Source organism: Melospiza melodia, chromosome 2 (genome assembly GCF_035770615.1).
Source record: "Melospiza melodia melodia isolate bMelMel2 chromosome 2, bMelMel2.pri, whole genome shotgun sequence".
Classification (NCBI taxonomy): domain Eukaryota; kingdom Metazoa; phylum Chordata; class Aves; order Passeriformes; family Passerellidae; genus Melospiza; species Melospiza melodia.
Window position 1 is genome coordinate 4,201,732 of NC_086195.1, and position 20,586 is coordinate 4,222,317.

At 41.3% G+C, this 20,586-nt stretch overlaps 1 protein-coding gene across 1 annotated transcript in view; it reads right to left on the reverse strand.

Moving 5' to 3' along the window:
* DSCAM (DS cell adhesion molecule) overlaps positions 1–20,586 on the reverse strand; it is a 468,801-nt gene that overhangs the window by 21,837 nt on the left and 426,378 nt on the right. Inside the window, exons 28-32 of the mRNA XM_063180924.1 lie at positions 19,135–19,165; positions 12,021–12,136; positions 8,979–9,128; positions 4,371–4,568; positions 24–326 (exon numbers count right to left, since the gene is read on the reverse strand). Coding sequence (XP_063036994.1) covers positions 24–326; positions 4,371–4,568; positions 8,979–9,128; positions 12,021–12,136; positions 19,135–19,165 — 798 coding nt within the window. The remainder of the gene's footprint in view (positions 1–23; positions 327–4,370; positions 4,569–8,978; positions 9,129–12,020; positions 12,137–19,134; positions 19,166–20,586) is intronic.

Genomic DNA, 20,586 nt, shown 5'->3' on the forward strand with positions numbered 1-20,586 from the left:
AGACATTGTCCCTGCTGCCTCACCTGGGCGATGTGCCTTGGGAACTGCCATGTTCATCACCCTCCCTCCGTCCTGAGGCTTGGGGGGGGAGGCAGTGAACCTGCAGATGCCCGACTCGGACGGCGTGCTGGACGTCAGGCTGTCCGTGTAGTCGTTGGTCCCTGCCGTGAGCTGCTCCGAGGACGTGTCTGATATGAAGCACTCCGTGATGGTGAACTTGGCGTGCCTCAGCTGCTCTTCCATCTTGGCGTGCTCGTAGGCCCTGGCCAGCTCTTCGTAGGTGGAGGAGGCACTTTCTGTGGAGACCATGCTGCTCCTCGCCCGGTCTGAGCGGCGGGAAGGGGAAAATGGGGAGAGAGAAAACATCTGCACACGTCTGGTTTTAGGTGGGAAGCCACGAGCGTGATATTTCAGAGTAAAGCAGAGAGCACTTGAAATTATCAAGGTGATTTAAATGAATCTGCTTCAAATGCCTGCACAAGTGTTACTTTAGTCGGGATCTCGACAATTACAGATAATCTAAAGTGAAGCCTTATCCTGTGAGCAGCATTAGGTGCCTTAACATTAAATTCATGTTTCTTTTATGAAAAATAACCTTTACTACATGAAAAATATTACTTTTTCAACAAAAAACCCCATTTATCTAACCCTGAAATGCCTTCAAAAGGTTTCAAACCCACAAACCAGATTTTGCAAAATAAGAAACAGCTTTTTTACACTATCTTTTTAATGCATCTCAGAAATATTTCACTGGGGCTATGTACAGATGAGAAAGGAAAGTCTTTTTGTCCTGTTTCCATCATACATATATATATATAATTTTCTTTTTTTTGGAAAGTGCTGAGAACAAAGGTCAAAAAGGAAGGCAGTAGCTCTCAGATATTATCTCTCTAGACACCAGATAAAACACAAACTCATTTCATTCAGAACAAAGGTCTTCAGAAAGCAATATTTGGCAACTACAGCCTGCAGTCATCCAGTTGCCTTTTTTCAGTGCTGCTGAAGCTAATGAGGGAATTCATATTTGACACACAGGTTATTATGACCTACAAGCTGTTCTCTTCTGCTGATGAGTTCCTGAGAATATCAATATTTCTTAAACAACACAGTTATTGAAGATGTAAATGGCTACTGATCCATTAAAAAGCACTCTGGAAATGCAGGGCTCATTTCTGCAGGGACAGAATTGCTGAGCTTTGCACCCACAGTGTTTCTATCCAGTGGGCTGGAAGGGCAGAGGACTTTAAAAAGTTCCTTGGGCAGAAGTCATGTTTCATCACAAGATCTGTGCAATTTCAGACATTGTTGGTGATGGTCAATAAACAGGCACAGTGTAATAGCTAATTCATAAAAATGGACCTCCTGCAGCAGCCAGAGGCGAGCGTGTCATTATTGCAAATCTTTATCTTTTTTATTGTGTGCCTGCACCCTTGCATCAGTTTTCATTGTGCACAAAGAATGATACTCCTGCCACTTTTAAACACGACCATCCATTATTTAAAATGACAACCACTTCTGCTCTAACTTGCTTAAGATTTGGAGCTGACCAGAACTTAACAGGGTTTAATTTGATTTTTCTTTCTTTTTGCTTTTTATTTCTTTTTTTTTCTTTCCACCCACGGGAAACATCACTCTGTTTTTCACATTTGATTTGTACAGCAGACCTCAGTGATGTCTCCCCACATTTCTGGTCAACTGGAAACTCCCAGGAGGCAGCAGCTGACCAGTGCCATGGAGCAGTGTGTGTGAATATCGTGGTCACGCAAAGGTCACAGCTTGGTCCATTGAAGCTCAGGACCTGCAGCTTCCCATCTCCCATGCCAAGAGGGAGAATATTCCAGAACCAATCTGCCTCACACCTACTTTAGATTTGATATATCCAAGCCCAGGGTGAACTTTATGAAACTTTTTGGACTTCACGAATACAGATTGATCAGGAAATTTCTAATGGCCTCTAGTTAGAACATCAGAACTCGGTCACAGCTATGAAATGCTGCCAGGCATTTCTCCTAAGCTCAAAAGCTGCTGCTTTGTAAGCCTGGAATTGTTTTGATAAGTGCTAAATTCTGCCAAATATCAACTGCATCAACCAGCTCCTGAAATGTGAACTCCAGATTGGAGAAGTGATCAAATGTGCACATTAGCTCAATTGATTCTTGAACACATAATTTGGCTACATATGTTTATTTGAAAGTTTTAAACTTCTGAAGCACTTAAATTAAATGGACTCTACTCTTTTCCCAGAAACCAAGTGGTGTAATAGAGCTGCTTTCTGGCACAAGAAAAGCTTCCTTGATCTAAAGCTTGCTATCCCTCACATAAATCACCGTGAGCTCAAAGGTAGACACGGAGTAGAAAAGAAGCTTGTTAAAATATAGATTATAAAGTCTGTTTACATAATTGGATGTAGTTTATCTACTAAACCACACAGTAAATTTAATTTCTACACCCTTTGCCACACATATTGGAAAATATCCTTGGGTGACAACAGGTTGGAACACATCCAAATGCACCTGCAGTCTGGAGTGTCTACAGAAAGGGTTTCTGAGAGAAGATTTTCTATTTATATTTAGATTTGTATATTTAATAACTTTAAAAATTTATGATCATTCTAGCTGAAGGTTGTCAGCTGACTGGAGGAATCCAGTGACTGCCATAACCCCATGGAGAAAACATGGGGGTTTAAGAGGGTGAATTATGAAATATTGAGAAAGGCTGTAAATCACTAAATATGAGTGAAGTCAGATACTTGTTCTTATACAGAAAACAAATCAGTCATATTGGTTTTTATGGTGAAAAGCCACTCACATCCACTGCTTTGTAGCTCTAACACATCATGAACACCCTTCTCCTAAAATCAGGAGAGACAGTTGGCAATTTCTCCTGAGGAAGCCAGAGCAAGCCTGGCTTCACTTTGGTCAGAGTTCCCTTTGAGAAATATTTTACTTTTATTCTTTTTTAACCTTTATTAGATTTACTTCATGACAGTTCTTCTACTTAATAATTTAATAATTTATTTGCCTTTTTTGTTGCTTTTTCAGCATAAGACAGTGGAGAAAGCTTTTTTTTTCCCAGTTGCATTTATGATGTGAAGGCATCAAGATGACATGAGGGCTGCAGGCAAAATATGTGTTCAGTGTCTCCCCATTTGTCTTCCAGAGGAATAAACCCCATGCTGTTTCTCAGGGAAATCCTGGCCAGCTGCTACAGAATTCAGTGCTAGGAATGCATTTTTACTTGGACTCTAATTCCAGAGTTTTCCCTTTTTTATTTCCTCTTCTCTTTCCTATTGAGAATAAACATATTACATGAATGGGAAAATAAAAAATACTAACCTGAAGGTTGTTCAGATCCTAAAATTATTCCAGATATGACTCAAGGATATTCTTGCTGATTAATATTGTCCATTCCTAGTTAAATTCTCCTACTTTTGCTTTTTGGTTCAGGAAGCTACAGGAAAATTTACCACCTTGTCTTTCAAAGGAAGAATGTCTTCTAAAGGATGTGTGTGGAATGGGGAACCAGAGGCACAATATTTGTTGTCATTATCACTACAAGCATTTTTGGCACCCCTCATAAATAACCTACGGAAAAATCCATCCTGGCAAGGGAAGAGCAACAACACCTGAGCTCCAAACAAGGCACACCCAGGAACAGGACAGGTGGCACAGGCTGCCCACCCAGGAGGTGGAGCTCCCACCCTTGGGGACATTCAGAATCCATCTGGGGATGTTCCTGAGCCAGCAGCCCTTGCTGACCCTGCTTTAGGCAGAGGGTTTGGACTGATCGGTGCCCAGATGTCCCTCTGGACCTCAACCTTTGATCCTGTGACTTGGGAGGATTCTGTCAGCAATGGGAATGAGCAGCTGTGGGAACCTGTCAGCAATGGGAATGAGCAGCTGTGGGATCCTGTCAGCAATGGAAATGAGCAGCTGTGGGATCCTGTCAGCAATGGGAATGGGCAGCAGTGGGATCCTGTCAGCAATGGGAATGGGCAGCAGTGGGATCCTGTCAGTAATGGGAATGGGCAGCAGTGGGATTCTGTCAGCAATGGGAATGAGCAGCTGCTGGGATCCTGTCAGCAATGGGAATAAGCAGCAGCTGTGGGATCCTGTCAGCAATGGGAATGAGCAGCAGCTGTGGGATCCTGTCAGCAATGGGAATGAGCAGCTGTGGGATCCTGTCAGCAATGGGAATGAGGAGCTGCTGGGATCCTGTCAGCAATGGGAATGGGCAGCAGTGGGATCCTGTCAGCAATGGGAATGAGCAGCAGCTGTGGGATCCTGTCAGCAATGGGAATGAGCAGCAGCTGCTGGGATCCTGTCAGCAATGGGAATGAGCAGCTGCAGTCCGTGTGTCCCTGCCCTTACCTGTGTCCTGCGAGGGGCTGACACTGTAGCTGTCACTCTCCTTGTCCACGGACCCTGCTGGCCTGGGCGTGGGCAGCCTCCAGTCCGTGGTGAGGGTGTGGGCTGAGATGGTGGGGTGGGGTCTGTTGAGGGTCCACTGGCTGGCGTAGCGGTTGCGCGCGGTGGGGCCGGTCTTGGCACTCCTCCTCGTGGTGGGGTCTGTGGGGGATGGCAGAGAGGGGTGGGTAGGAAACCAGCCCTGTCACAATCACAGAATGTCCTGAGCTGCAAGGGACCCACAGGGATCATCCAGTCCAAGCCCTGGCCCTGCACAGACCCCAAACAATCCCACCCTGGGTGTTCCTGGAGCAGCGTCCAAACACTCCAGGAGCTCTGGCAGCCTCAGGGCCATGCCCATTCATTCAACACCTCTGCGTGAAGAAAATCCACCTTCTCCTAAAATCCAACCCAATCCTTCCCTGACACAGCTCCAAACGTTTCACAGAATCACAGAATAATGAAGTTGGAAGAGACCTCTAAGATCATTGAGTCCAAGCTATGCCCTAACACCTCAACCAGACCATAGCACCAAGTGCCATGTCCAGTCTTTTTTAAACACATCCAGAGATGGTGATGGTGATTCTACCACCACCCTGGAAAGAGCATTCCAGTACTTTATTATTCTTTAAGTGAAATTTTTTTTCCTGATTTCCAACCTATACCTTCCCTTCCTTGTGTCCTGTCCCTGGTCAGCAGAGAGATCAGTGCCTGGCCCTTCACTTTCCCTTCCAGAAGGAGACGGCCACTGAAATCATCTTTGTTAATAAAACCCAAACTCAAGACATTCTTTTTGGGGAAAAAAATGAAGTGTTAATGCTGATCAGTACCAAACTGCTGATGCTTTTCTAGAACTACTCTCTTTCTAATGAAACTCTACATTTTATCAAGGGTGGAACTGAAGAGCTGAAGGCACCATCATTCTTCCATTGACACATTCATTATCCCTTTACTCCAAGACAAGCAGTTCTCCAGCACCAAAACCACTCTGAGAACTGAAAGAGCACAAGGCAAGTAGATCTGGTCAGGGATTTCACACCACACCTCAAGTGAAGTGCAAATTATCATCATAGATGTGCCCACAGAAACACTCTGCACCTGCTGTCAGTTTTGAAATAGATGTGCTCAGAAATGTGGGGCTGTAATTCCCTCTTCTGGACACACTGTTCTATATAACAGTATTGATCAGCTCCAGATTTCCTATTTTAACAAGTGGCCAAGACATAAACCATAAGCTGTAATAGTGCCACCAGAGTTTCACTGGGAACAGGTTCATAAAGATTTGACTGCTTTGGAACAATTAGTAAATTAATACAATTTCTCAAACTTAAAAAATCATCTGCTACTGGTTTAAGGTCAGCAATGTTGTACTTTTTAAATTAACTTAGAGATAATATAGTGACCAAGATTGTAAAAGCAAACTATGTGCCAAAATTGACCTCCTTGAACTTATTAATAAATGAGTTCTGCCCTGAAAGTGAGTCTAACAAAGCAAGGGCAAGAGAAAAATCATTATGTGGCAAATAGAGAATGACTACATCAGCACTGAAGGATTTCTCTTCAAAGCTTCTGAAAGGATGTCACTAACAATAGAAAGGGTGTTAGAAATGAAAAATTCAAATCTATTCAAAATGTTCTTTGACATTCAAATGGTAAAGTTGTCACTCTTTGAGGTAAGAGACTTTAGCAGAAGAAATGGAAAGAAAAAGCAATACCCAGATAATGACTCCGAGCACGGGTTCTGCCTAAGCATTCCCAGTGAGAATTTGTATTCTGCTGCTTCAAAGAAACAAGGCATTTATTTACAAACAATGGTCTGATCCTTCTCCTTTTCTTTTCCCCTACAGCAGTGGAAAAATTACAACCTGGAGCCACTGATAATTGATCCTCCTGGTAGTGCAGCACACAGCTGCCTCACATGGACAACATCCCAATCCATGCTCAGTGTGGCACAAACCCACACTTGGGAATGTGGCACGTGGCTGTGGTGAGGCCAGGAGTGAGCCTCACTCAAAGGAGAATGTGGGAATCCATAAAATCAGAGGGCTTTGGAAAGCTGCAAAAGGCAGGCCTCAGAGACAGCAGAACTGGGATTAGAGCTAAGCAGTAGCCATGAGATTGGTCAGCAGAAAAATTATGTAAGAAGTAGAAAAGCAAGGACAAATAGAACAATGGTCTGTGTATTAACACTTGTCTAGAAAAACTCCCTGAGCTTCAGAAATGTATATCTACTGAGATATGAGGAAGTTTGAAGCTTAATAATGGAGCTCTGTGCATTGTGTTTTAAGGCTTACAAGCAGGTGTTGTATTTGAAATAAGCAAGCATTGTTTAAACAAAGGTACTTATAGTGGTTGGGTGGAACTACTGTCAATGTGCCTTTGCTTTGTGTGATTGGTCAAAAAACTTTTAGTGAGTTGTAACATTAAGTCCTAAGTCTGCTGCCTGAGATGTGAGCTGATGGCATCTTCCCATTGTCAAAACCATGTAATGAGACTGATGCTGATGGCTCAAGATGCATAACTAGCAGTCTCATCCTGTTTGTAATTTGCACACAGCCCCCAGCTGGTGATAGAGAACATAGAGAACAGGAGAGTGCTGGTGAGAACAGCTCCTGGAACAGTGCCTGCTCTGGAAAAGAGAACATTTGGGGGAATGCCATCAATGTATGGAAATACCTGAGGGGTGAGAGGACAAGAGCCAAGTTTCTGTCAGTGGTGCCCAGTGAGAAGACCAAGGGCAATGGCCACAAGGAGAAACCTGGGAGCTTCATCCTGAACAGCAGGAAAGACTTTAATGTGAGGGAGACTGAGCCCTGGCACAGGCTGCCCACACAGGAGGTGGAGTTCCCATCCCTGGGGACATTCAGAAGTCATCTGGGGCTGTTCCTGAGTTTAGGATCTGTGTCCAGCCCTTGCTGACCCTGCTTTCAGCAGAGGGGCTGGACTGATCAGTGTCCAGATGTCCCTCTGGACCTCAACCTCTGATCCTGTGACTTGGGGGGATCCTGTCAGCAATAGGAATGAGCTGGGAGAGCCTCTGGCAGCCCACAGGAGCTCAGTCCATGTCCTGATGAGCAGGACTGAGCTGTGCAGCACAGGCACAGCAATCCCAGAGCTGGCAGTGGGACGGACACACAGCTGGTGCCCTGGTTATGCCAGCTCTGCTGTTAAACACACCTGGACAGAGCTGAGCTCAGCAAGGCAAAGGTTCACAGAGCAACTCTTCCATAAATCAATAAATAAGGACAAGAGAAAAACTTCAAATATGCTGTAAAGGAATATTTGTCACTCAGTGAACGTGAGTGGGCTCAGACAGGAGGGTCCAGAACCTCTGAGCCACCCAGCTGGGCTCTGCTCTCCTCTTCACAGCACAAGTGGTGGCTCTGGACAAACTCCCATCACCCAGCCTGCAGCAAAGCTGGATTAGTTCCTTAAATCCAGAGAACATTACCTGGAAGGCTTTGACCCAGCCCTGTGCACTGCTGCAATCAGATCTGCACTGCTTAATAAAAGTGCTGGTGGAGTTTTATTTCCTAGCAGGGCTGGACACAGATAATATTCTTACACATGAGTTAAATCCACATTTAATTTGAAGGAATTCTCACCCTGGCTACAGAGGAATCAAGAACTGCACACAAAGAGGCATTAGAGAGGAAGGTGCTATAAAATTCTGTGTTATGACACAGGAACGGGGTTTTGGGGGGATGCCTCTTTCCTTATTAGAAAATCTAATCCTCAAGGAATGACCTGAAAAAATATGAAAGGGCTAAAAGAGCAGCAAGGCCAGGACTAGAACACCTCTTGTTTAAAAGATTGTGGTGGAAATGGATTTTTCAAATTATCTGCATTCTAACAAGTTCACTAAACTCAACAAGTAAATTCTGAAACAATCAGGGGATAGAAATAATCTCAGAGATTTCAGAAATTGAACACTGCAGTGAACTACATTTTGGCAAAATTTCTAACTCATACCTAATCATTCAAGTTAGTATTTTTTTTTACCCATTTACATAGATATGGAACATATTCATGAGAGGAATGAGAAAAATGAATTGCATCGGTATATTAATTTATGATAGTATTTTAATCACTAGGAGAACAACTTGGCATGAATATATCTGGGAAAAGTAATTTACCATAATAACTAAAGCCAGAAATACAACTTTTTCAGAAAAACTAATAATGAGAATTGCCTTTTTTTTAGCCTGATAGAGAGGTAAGAGGAAAGTTGCTTTTGAAATACAATAAAGATTGATCACAGAGGGAAAAAAAAGTGCATTACACACTAAAAGCCATTAAGGTAATTTACCCAATAAATTCTGGAAATTAAAATCTAGCATGCATTTGCTTTAATGAAGGCCAGGTATGAATTATTTCAAATTACACCTCCATTTCAGATGCATATGCAATTTCCCCCATATTGAATCACTAAGTGAACTAGTCTAAAAAATGTCCTCTGCTGACCTAAAAAGATTTCTCTCCACTCAGACAGAAAGATCAGGATGCAAATACAGGAGCAGAGCATTTATTTTGTTACAGCTTTCTCAAAAATCTATTTTCTGATGTGCTTACTTGTTCCTGGCCGGGCATCAGAGACATCCACCAGGGGCCCTGTGGCTTGTGACACCGACTGGTAATGGACAGTGTGGGTGACAGTCAGGGACTTCTGCTTGGACGTCTCTCCAAAGTCAGCATCAGTGAGCAGGACCGTGGATCTGTCATCTGTAAGTGGGGAAATGATCAGAGAATGAGCACAGAAAGTTGGGTTTGACTCCATCAGAGCTTTGCAGAGTCCCCAGGTGTCCACACACTGCGGGCAGAGCAGCTCCCTGTCACTGTCACAGCTTCTGAAAAATCCCCTCACCAGGATTTCTTCTACTGGGAAGCTGAGAAGCCTCAGAAAAGAATGAAAACAATAATTGTCTGATTGCTTTGGAATGTGGTCTGGAGATCATTTACCATCAGGTGCATTTTTGATTGTTTCCATGTGAATTGTTTTAACTTAATGACCAATCACAGCCAGCTGTGTTGGACCCTCTGAGTCAGTCACAAGTTTTTATTATTCATTCTTGTAAAACCTTCTGATGTATCCTTTCTCTTTCTTTAGTACGGTTTTAGTATAGCAATAAAATGAATATAATATAATAAATATGATATGAAATAATATAATATAATATAATATAATATAATATAATATAATATAATATAATATAATATAATATAATATAATATAATATAATATAATATAATATATATAGTAAATATAATTAATATAATATAATATAATATATCAGCATTCTAAGATTCTCATCTCTCACCTCGTCCTGGGGACTCTCACAAACACCACAATTGGTGACCCTGAGTGTCTGGCATTGTCACCTCTTCATGGAGTTGAAGGACAGCTCCCTGCTCTCTGCAGGGCCCAGGGGGCTTTGAAGGGAGGGAGACTCTGGGTTTAAACTCAAATCACATATAAAACTAAAGAATAACTTTAATTTTTCAGATGATGTGTAGCTGGGGCAGACAAACATCCTCACAAAGAGCTGATTTTTGTGTCATCATTTGTGGTCCCAATTCCTTCATGGCCATCCCTTGAACACTGCCCTCTTCCCCTTCACTTTCAAAGAGCTTAGATGAGCTTTTCAACCTCATATTTCAACCTCATATGTTGTTGATGTTTTCAGCAACATATTCCCTTTATTTCTTTTTATCAGCATGATTAGCAATGTCCTCAGTGTAACTACCCCTGTTATCCCAAAAGGAGGTTGTTAGGGGGTGTTGCTAACCAACCCTCTCTCCCCTTTTTCTGCAGAGACAGGGATGACCCTGACTCAGGACTGGTTTTTTATGCAGCTTCAAATAAAGGTGTGAGGTTAAGCCTGACCTTGGGAAGGAAGGAAAAGGTGAGCACTAACCTTTCCTGCTGCGTGGTTCTGCTTCTATTTCTTCCCTGTGGGTTAGGATATATTCACCAAATTTCTACACAGACCTTGATCATTGCAGTGCTATACAGCATTTGCTTCCTTTTGAATTTTTTTTTTCCAGTTGTGATCTCTGTATCATATTTTTTTGCTCCAAGGAAGAATTTGGTCCACTTGATCATGGATGGTTTAATAGTAATAAATCTTTCACTGCCTTTGTGCTTGCAGAACAACTGTTTGGTGTGCTATCAGACTTTCTTTTGCATTCTTTACAGTCTTTTTTATCCACTCAGGATTGCAAGAAAAGCCTCAAGGATTTCCTGCTGGGCTGTGCTATATAGTTTTGTAATGTGTTCTAAGGAACTGGCAGCAGCAAGACTTCTGGGCATTTACTAGTCAGCAGAGGTTGATCCACTTCTTTTAAGCATTCCTGGTTTTTGTTTTGGATTTTTATTTTTTTTTTAACTTGACAAGACACCATTAGGGTGAACAGTTCTGCACAATAACAGAACACACATTTTTTACCCAAAGAAGGCTATAAATAGAATAACATTAGGAATCAAATCACTCTATCTCTGGCAAAAGATGAGCTCTTATTCAGGTTGGGAATAAAGCCTCTTGGCAGCAAACTCTGTCAAACCCTGCCAAAATCCCTGCTTATTCTGGGTGGAAGCTGCCTCTCAGCAGGGCCCTGATGGCATTGCTGCAGTTCAGGCTCTCAGAGAATTTCCACTGGAACCCCCCCTGCTCAGCAGCTGCCACTCAAAAGTTAAAGCTGTCTTTGGGGTGAAGCCTGGCACAAAGGGCAGGCTTTGGGAAGCTCAAATAATGGTTTTAGAAATTCTGTAGGTCTCCTTTTCAAACCAGGAGGTGCAGAGATGCTGCTCTCAGTTTCCTGACTTTTCTCTCTGACCACACCATCCCTGGATGCTCTTACACTGTCAGCTTCTTTTAAACAGATTTTTATCCAAAAAATGTAAAGTTAGGAGTCTAACAAGGTCAGTCAGGAGTCACAGTGTGTGCTCATACAGTCACGACATCAGGCTCCATTTCTATTCTGAGTTTCCAGATATTTTTAAATTATTTGGGAAAAAAAAAAAAAAACCCAACACCAAACAATTCTATTTCTCCTGACACTTCAGTTAAGTGCCAGCCCCATGAGAAATCTTGTTCTCTGTAACATCAAAGAATTTAGATTTGGATTTTACATGGATACACAGAAGCTGAAAACTGATCAAAATGTTGAAATATCATGTGCTATGAACAGGTGGATATAGTATGCAACATGTAAGTTTTAAAAGTTAGCTGTAGCAAATCTTTAGCTACTATGAGTGCAGTTTCAGAATTTCATTTTCCCTTTAAGTAATGTCAGTGATCCAACTGCCTAGGCAGAGCCAAATGAGAAATCAGAATGAAAATCATAAAACTGCCAGTCCTCAATTCCATTTTCTTCAAGAAACTCTTTCCAACAGTTTCATTTTCCTAATGCCCTGCATTATTTTAGAGCCTATACTGAGATTACATTTAGTGGGAAATGACTCAAAGGGGAGGGAAAATAAACCCAGTTCAGTTTTCAAATGACTTTGTAGCTCTTTTCTCTTGATGTGTGCAGTAGGGAAAGGGTGTGGAGAAAAGGAATTCCACCTAAAAGAACCTGTTACATTAACCAGGGGGGAAAAAATCTCAGATTTACCAATGGTCTCCATGGTGTCTCTCTCCTCTATCAGCAGCTGGGCTCTGGGAATGTCTATGTGCATCCTCAGTGTTTGCTGCTGCTTGTTAAGTGTGTCTGATGTCCTGGTGTTCTTGCTGAAAACAAAAGAGAAGTGAGGACATTAACAGTCAGCCTAAATGAAAAGATATTTGCAAACTTCCTCATTTTCAATCTGTCCAGCTCAAAAACACCAATGTGACCATAATCAGCAGAAACCACTCATACATTTGATTTTGCCCTCTTCAGAACAATTGTATTAATTTATTGCACGTGGTATGAATGCACAGTGTGGAGGGATGTGGTCTGTCCTCCATCAGCAGGAACCTGAGAATTTCACACAGTTTTCTTCAAGGGCTGTCATAATGAAATTAATAAAAACACTTTGGAAGACTGATCTTTCCTTTCCCTCCTCATTAATCTGAATAAAGCAACAAGCAGCTGATCAAACAGGTTGGTGGGAAAATGATGTCTTGAGTAATTTCTAATTGTTTTTTTATCTTTTCATTATTTTTAATTAGCTAAGTTTCAAATATCAATTCCACTGATAAATGAAAAAGCAAATTAATAACTAGGCATACTATTAATAGATCACATAAAATAAATAAAGGCTTTAGTCCCATTGATGTTCCAAAACAAAAACTGCAAGTCTTGTTTACATTTGTGGATTATGTCTAATTGATTGATGCAATAATCTAAAAAAGAACATAAACCAATTATTTTATCATCATGCAAATTGAAACAATTTCATTTTGAAGTTTGTGTACCAGAAAATGACTTCTTAAATGAGCTGTCTACCAAAAGCAAATGAAAATGGATGGTAAAACCAAGTGCCACAGTCATTTCTAGCACAGAGCTTGCACCAAAAAAACCTTCAGATTGCATTAAACAGGAACATTTTGCCCTTTTAGATGTAATTAATCTCTGGATGAAATGAAATATTTGCAAATACTTCATGCAGGGAGGCTGTGGAGAGTTGAGACAAATCAGCCAGCAGCGTGATCCAGGTGCTCAGGCTTCAAAGAGCTGAAAGATCCAAGTGGAAGCTCATTTTCTCATTTTCTAGTGTAAAATAGCTGCAGATCACTCACTTTAATTCTGCTTTGGCAGTGTTAATGGAAGCAGCAGAGGACTGTTAAAGGGATAAGCTCAGTTCTTCTGAGAGCACAGGAGATTAATCCACCTGTGATGAGCCCACATCTCCAGGAAATTTGTGTTAACTTCCTGCTGTGCCTCCACATCAGCAAGCCCTGATTACCTCAAGTTTGGACATTCTCCTAGAGACTCTTTTTGGAGGAATTTTCCAGCCATGTGGTCAGTGGTTCTGCTCCAGATCCAAGGGTTAGATCCTCAAGGCACCTGGGAGCACCTCTCTGATTTTCACCTCCTGGTTTCCCTGCTGTTGTTGTCCCCAACATCATTAACACCATCTATACATCCCAAATTTAATGTCTCTCTTCTCCTGGGTGATTAGATGGTGCTGCTCCCATGACATACACATGGATATTTGAAATACATTCAAACAGGACACAACTGGTGCCTCATTCAATCATCAAGGGAGCAAAATATCAGGATAGCCTCCCAAGGGCTTCCAGGCCTTTCTTCATATATAATCAGAGGAGAATGGTCATCACAGGGTCTTACTAAAAAACATAAATTTTCAAAGATGTAGTATGGTCAAATGCAGATAAATTCCACACTGGTGTTCTCTAAGTCTCTGCATGGAGTGGATGCTACTTAAGTTGCTGAAATGTTAAGAGAATCAGACAGTAATATTTTATCTGCATGCCAAATATGCTTGGATGCAGGTCCTTGGGAAGTTGGACTGCTCTGGATTTGCCCAAAGTTGTAGAGCAAATGCAGAGCACCTGTTCCAGTGCTTCACTGCCCTCTGAGTAAAGAATTTTTTCCTAATATTTAATCTGAACCTGCCTTCTTTCAGTTTAAAGAAGGAAACTGATTTTTTTTTAATGTCCAATTTCAATAATCCAGTAATTACAGGACACACAGAGTCAGATACATCTGTGCAGTCCATAACTGAGTCTGGGAAATGCATCCCTGCACCCCTCTGCACCCACTGGGGATGCAGGAGACAGAGGGATGGGATCAGAGAATGCAGATCCCAGAATGCCAGAGCTCTTCAGCAGGGTGAATGCTGTGTATTTCCATTATTAGAAAGTACTCAACCCACCCTGGAAGCATTGCTTGGACCACAGGGAGCAGGAGCAGAGTTTTCCCCAGATTTGCAGTTTCACTGCTCACCTGACAAGAGAGAATTCCCAATCCCAACCTTGGCTGCAGGGACAGCTCCATGCAAAATAAGTGGGAGGTTTTTCAAGCCAGAACTGGAACTCAGGCCTCTCTCTATTCAGGAATATTCCCTGCTATTCCTGAGAGCTATTCCTTGGTTTGTGGGCTGCCTCTCCTCCTCCTTGCTGAGCTAATTAATTCCCCTGCATGCAGCAGTGACATAGGGTGTCCAAACACAGCACAGGCAGCTGGCAGAAGCAAGGGGGTTGTTGCTGATTAGGATGCTGTCTCATTCTGGCTCAGGGAATTTGGAATCCTTTTTTTTTTTTTTTTTTTGCATACCACAACAGCTCAGCTTTCAAGTTATAAAATCCTAAAGTGCCAACAGCAATGAAGAGCCTCTAGGGCTTGGAAACGGGGCAAAGAAGGTTTCACTTTTGAAGCTTCCTAAACTAAATTCAGGCAAAAATATTTTAATGGTCTGGTGGATGAGGAGTCCAATGATTAATTCTTTAAAGGGATAAAATGTATTTATCTTTATTTTTTAATATTTACAGACATAAAATCCCCAAACATAAGCATGTGGGGTTTTTTTAACTTATCAGACCTTGTAAGGATATGTATATAATAGAATTAATTTCCTCTGGTTCAAAGAATCTCTGAGCTTCAAATCTTTAGGCACTGGGAGCCTGTCAGGAGACTGGGGCACAGAATCACAGGATCATGGCTTGGGTTGGAAAAGACCTTAAAGATCATCTCATCCCAACCCTATGCCATGGGCAGGGACTTCTCCTACAATCCCAGGGTGCTCCAAGCCCTGTCCAGCCTGGCCTTGGACACTTCCAGGCATGAAGGATCCACAGAATTTCTGCACAACATGTTCCAGTGCCTCACTGCCCTCTGAGTAAAGAATTTCTTCCTAATATTTAATTAAACCTCCCCTCTTTCAGTTTAAAACCCTTGCCTGTCACGGACATATTTTATGAAAAATCCTTTTTCCAGGATCATTTTCTCCTGAGAAGCTGAGAGGCCTCAGAAATGAAATGTAAACAATGGTTATCTGCTGCTGTGGAATGCAACAGGTGCATCTTTCATTGGTCTCATGTGGTTGTTTTTAATTAATGGCCAAAGTCCAGCTGTCTCGAACTCTCTGATTAGTCACAAGGTTTTATTATTCCATTCCTTTCCTTTCAAGCCTTCTGATGAAATCCTCTTCTTTTATTCCTTTAGTATAGTTTTAATCTATCACTTTCTTTTAATATATATATCATAAAATAATAAATCAGCCTTCTGAAACAGGGAGCCAAGATTCTCATCTCCTCCCTCGTCCTGGGACCCCTGTGAACACCACCACACTTGTTCCTTTTCCTGTCACTGTCTGCCCACATTAAAAGTCCCTCTCCTTTTCCTAAGCTCCTTCCAGGAAATGAAAAATGCCTCAATGAGATCTCCTCAAAGATTTCTCAATTCTGAAGAATCCCTCAGTATTCTCATTAATTTGCTGTATTCTTTTACTCTGCTAAAGTTCCTATGTTTGTCACTATTTAAAACAGGTATTTGGGCAGGTGTTTGGTCTGAGTGCAGCTTTTATGTTGATTCTGTGGATAAAAATGCCTTTTCCAGAGCAAGTGCATTTTACAGGGCATTTTGAAAGAGTCCACAGTTTGTTGTAAAAACATATGGGAAGCTAAATCAGAATATTTGGGGATAAAAGATTCTTCAACTTGTGTTCAAAATTTTAAAATTCAGTGAATGGCTAAATAGATTCACAGTGAACTGTTACAAAAAGTGTGGCTGGACTGATGCTTTCACCCAAAATTAACATAAAAAAGCTGTGCTTATCCAACAGCAGGGATTTTTATTTGTGAATGTGAGGTATCAACAATGAGTTGTGCAATTCCCATTAAACTGCTGACTTATCCTGCTCCACAGACATTTGACTTACACAGCCAAAGCCAGGGACTCTCAAAGCAAAGACTAAAGCTCTGTTTTTAATCCTCTTTACACATACTGCTGAAAATCTCCTCAAAAGGAAGGATACACAGAGCTCTCTCCAGGCCTCACACCTTCCTACCAAGCAGGGAATCATCTTGTCTGCCCTCTCCCCAAATACCCCCTTTCTTGATGGTTTTATCATTGCAGATTTTGGTGAAATAATAAAGATAAAATATAAAAGATAAAAAGACATAAATAAAATATATAAAATATATTTATATTTAAACATATATAAATATATAAAAAGATAAAATATAAAAATATAATATATAAAATATATAAAATATATATAAAATATATAAAATATAAAGATAAAAAGGGGCTTTATCATATGTGACTGTTGTTTTGGAGAGGGCTTATTATGCTTTGATTATTCACATGCTACATCTTCAGGAACATCTGTTGTTTGTTGGTAGCTCAGGTTTTGGTTGAATTTATTTCACAGATTTGTCATAAATGAGAGTTCTCCGTTCTGGCATGTCTGTAAATATAAGCCTATATCCCCCATTTCCTCTGAAGTTGTAATTTAACAGTCATTTGCCTTTGTTTAAACTTTTAGAAAAGAAATATAAAATATGCTTATGTGATAAAACCAGGATTATTTGTTAATAAATCAGATGAGAGGAACTGATTTGATGACCATGTGAGAGGAAAATCCAAATGAAATGGTGGCAGGTGAGTTACCTGGAAAAACATCTCTAAACCAAGGACTGAGAGGGGACCTGGCTGCTCCCTGAATACATCAGGCAGGGAGGACAAAAATCCCTTAATTTGGTAACCATCAGCAAAGGAAAAAGTGGGTAAAAGCAGGGCACTTCTGAAGGAAGTTGTGTGAAGTTTTCTAAGGAAAATTTCACCAAAAACCAGTCAGAGGAGTGAGGCTGTGACATGGCCTTGCAGAAGTGGTGGCAAGGCCTGTGAAGCCAGCCAGGGCTGGGGCAGAGCGTTCCAGCTTTGCAGAGGCTCTGGGTGGCTGCCACTGGGACTGAAAGTCTCCATGCAGGGGTTTCAGCTGCTTCCTGCTGATTTTTTTTTAGTGTGATGCCTCAGGTTTTTGCTTTTCTATTTTTCAGATTCTGTGCTGCTTTAGTGTGTGGGTCTGGGTTCACATTCAGGGATGGTGAGCTCTGTGCACAGAGCAGGGAGACAAAACAATTCCTGCTCCAGCTGGGCACCAAGGACAAATGACCCAAATCTCAGCCCAGGAGCACAAACCCCGTGGGCTGGAGAGAGAAAAACAAGCAGGGTGGGACTGCAGGGCTAAAGCTGGAATGGGACAATGAACTGCAAGGTGCAAATGGAGCAGAACTGATCCCAGGGACAGACCCCGTGCCCGACCGTGCATTTTGGGGCCATTTTGGTTCATCCTGGGTTTATTTTGGGACCATTTTGGTTCATCTTGGGTTTATTTTGTGACCATTTTGGGTTCATCTTGGGTTTATTTTGTGACCATTTTGGGTTCATCTTGGGTTCAATTTGTGACAATTTTGGGTTCATCTTGGGTTCATTTTGGGACCATTTTGGTTCATCTTGGGTTCAATTTGTGACAATTTTGGGTTCATCTTGGGTTCATTTTGGGACCATTTTGGTTCATCTTGGATTTATTTTGTGACCATTTTGGGTTCATCTTGGGTTCAATTTGTGACAATTTTGGGTTCATTTTGGGGCCATTTTGGTTCATCTTGGGTGCAGCCCTGGCTGGGCTCTGGTGCTGCCCAAGGTGCATCCATGGAGGCCTTTTCATAAATCCCTGCTTTATTCTTTAAACTCTGCTCTAGGTCAGCCTTCACAAGGCATCAAGGGAACAGATTTTCTGTGAGTGCTGATCTGTGCTGTCTTCTGTGGCACCAGAAACCACCAGGGCAAATGTTTCCAAAGCTGCTGAACCCCACAATTTTCTGCCAGGGGCAGCCAGAGAGGGGATGACCTGGACTGCATGACCAGTCCTGTTAACATCACTGGGTTTATTCAGATATGATGGCATAGAGCTGAATTTACACCAAACCCATCTGTCACCATGTCTTTGCTGAGTTTATTCTCACAATAGAAGTGAAATTTATCACAGGTGAGGAAGTTTGGAGTATGTTTCGTGTGGTGAAATATCTATGACACTCTCAAATTTGTAGCTGGAATATAAAATATATTTTCTAGCAACCCCAAATTCATTTGAACTCAAAAATAATCCCTTGGCAATCCCAGTTTCAAATATATGCAGCAGTTCTAAAGTTCAATATTTTCCCTAGACAAAACAATAAACATTGAAGTTATGAAATTTCCATCTTTGAAAGAATTGTGGTGCCAGAATAGTCATTATGATGCAATTCAACAACTGAATTAGATTTCTGAATGCTGAGCTGATGGAACAGAAGTGAAAAATAATAAATGGATTTACCTGCTCTTTTATACCTTTGGGTATAGGCAGCTAACAACAGTGAATTACATAAACAGAGCTGCAAAGTTTAGAGATATTCACAGCCAGAAATTTATTGCCTTTAATCAGATGATCTCTGAACAGCAATTACTTTGATACATATTATGAAAACGTTTTTCAGAGTGGGAAAAATGTCCAAATGGACCTACATAGCTTCTATGAATTAATCTCACACAAGTTATTGGGTTTTTTTATAATTTTAGCTCCTCACACTATCCACAAAGTGTTTTCTTTCTCTCATGTCTGACCACCAGTGCATCACAGTTCTAACAGACAGACAAATGGTGTGTTTTGGAAAAGGGTTTAGGAATAAAGAGTTTACTTCTCCATTTGTCCCTCTAACAATTCTGAAATATGATACTATAATTGACAGACATTTTGCAATTAAAAATAATACAATGAAATTCAATTTGTTCTTACCTCATAAGCATTTCAGCCAAACTCTTTGCATCTAGAAGAAAACAGAAGAAATGTCATCACAAATGAAAATCTATTTGAGAGATGCATTATTAACAAGTGATCTGAATCAGCCATGTGTAACACCACAATTGTTTCTAGATCAATGGCAAGAATAAAAGTGTCTCAAAGTTCCCACTTCTGCTGAAATTGCATTTCTACCCCAAACAATCCTGTTTAGTTCCTCAGTAGTACCAAAGATGGTAAGAGAAATACGAGTTACCACTGGCTTAACTAGAAAAAAGCTACATAAACATATTAGAAATAGGAACAATTTAACAAATAACGAGGATCTCATTTCTTTCGTGCTATGGGTAGCAAATGAACAGGTGAAGGAAGAAGAAAAGGCAAGAAAAGAGCTCGAGACCCTGGCAAGGGGCTCAAAGACCTTGGCACAAAGTCAAAGGCACCTGTGCCCTTTGATTTTAGCCCATGGAAACAATTACCAACTTTGTATGAAAATTTACAAATCACAAAAGTTTGAATAGAATAATAGTTAATTTGTCACACAGTAAAAAAGTAAAATTTTAGGGATTTAGAATGGAGGTTCAAGAAGCAAGATAAAAGAATCTAAGTGTGTCCTGTCCTCCTTCTTCTTTTTCTTGTCCTCCATCTTCTGCTGAGATGGTGTCACTTTTAGATTAGTTTAAAGTAAAGACACTGTCTAACATAGGTAATAAGTATTAGAAAATTATTATAAATAAAATACACGTAATTCTTAACATAAAAAACTAACACCACCCCAAAAATGAAGAGTGTGCCACAAACCGACCTGCCGAACAAACCTCAACAAGTCAGAAAAAGAATATAACAGATAAAGAAAAATAAACAACCTTAAAAACCAGAGCTGAAAAATCTTGACTTCTTATTTGGCCACAGAGCTAGAAAAAAAGACTTTTTTGAAATGGCTCGAAAGCCATTTCAAACACACAAAACCTGAAAGATGAGCAGGTGTCAACCTGTCAATTCCAAACCAGATGTGAGCAAGGGAGGGCTCCAAGGAGTCAAATTAGAATCACAGACTCCCTGAGGTTGGAAAAGACCTCCAAGAGTCCCAGTTGTGCCTGATCCCCACCCTGTCCCCAGCCCAGAGCACTCAGTGCCACCTCCAGGGGACACCTGCAGGGATGGGCACTGCAAAGCTCCCTGGGCAGCCCCTGCCAAGGCCTGAGCTCCCTTTCCAGGATGGAATTCCTCCTGGTGTCCAACCTGAACTTCCCCAGGCACAAACTTGCTTGGTTTCACTCAAATATGAATATTTTCCCACTAGCAATAATTCAAAATACTGCTGGGCCTTCGGAGTATGGCTACACATGAAACAGAGGAGTGTTCATTCCCACATGGATCACCCCTGCAAAGTAAGACACTGCTGAAGGAAAAATATTCCTCCTGTTCTTGTCGTTGCTGCTGTTATTG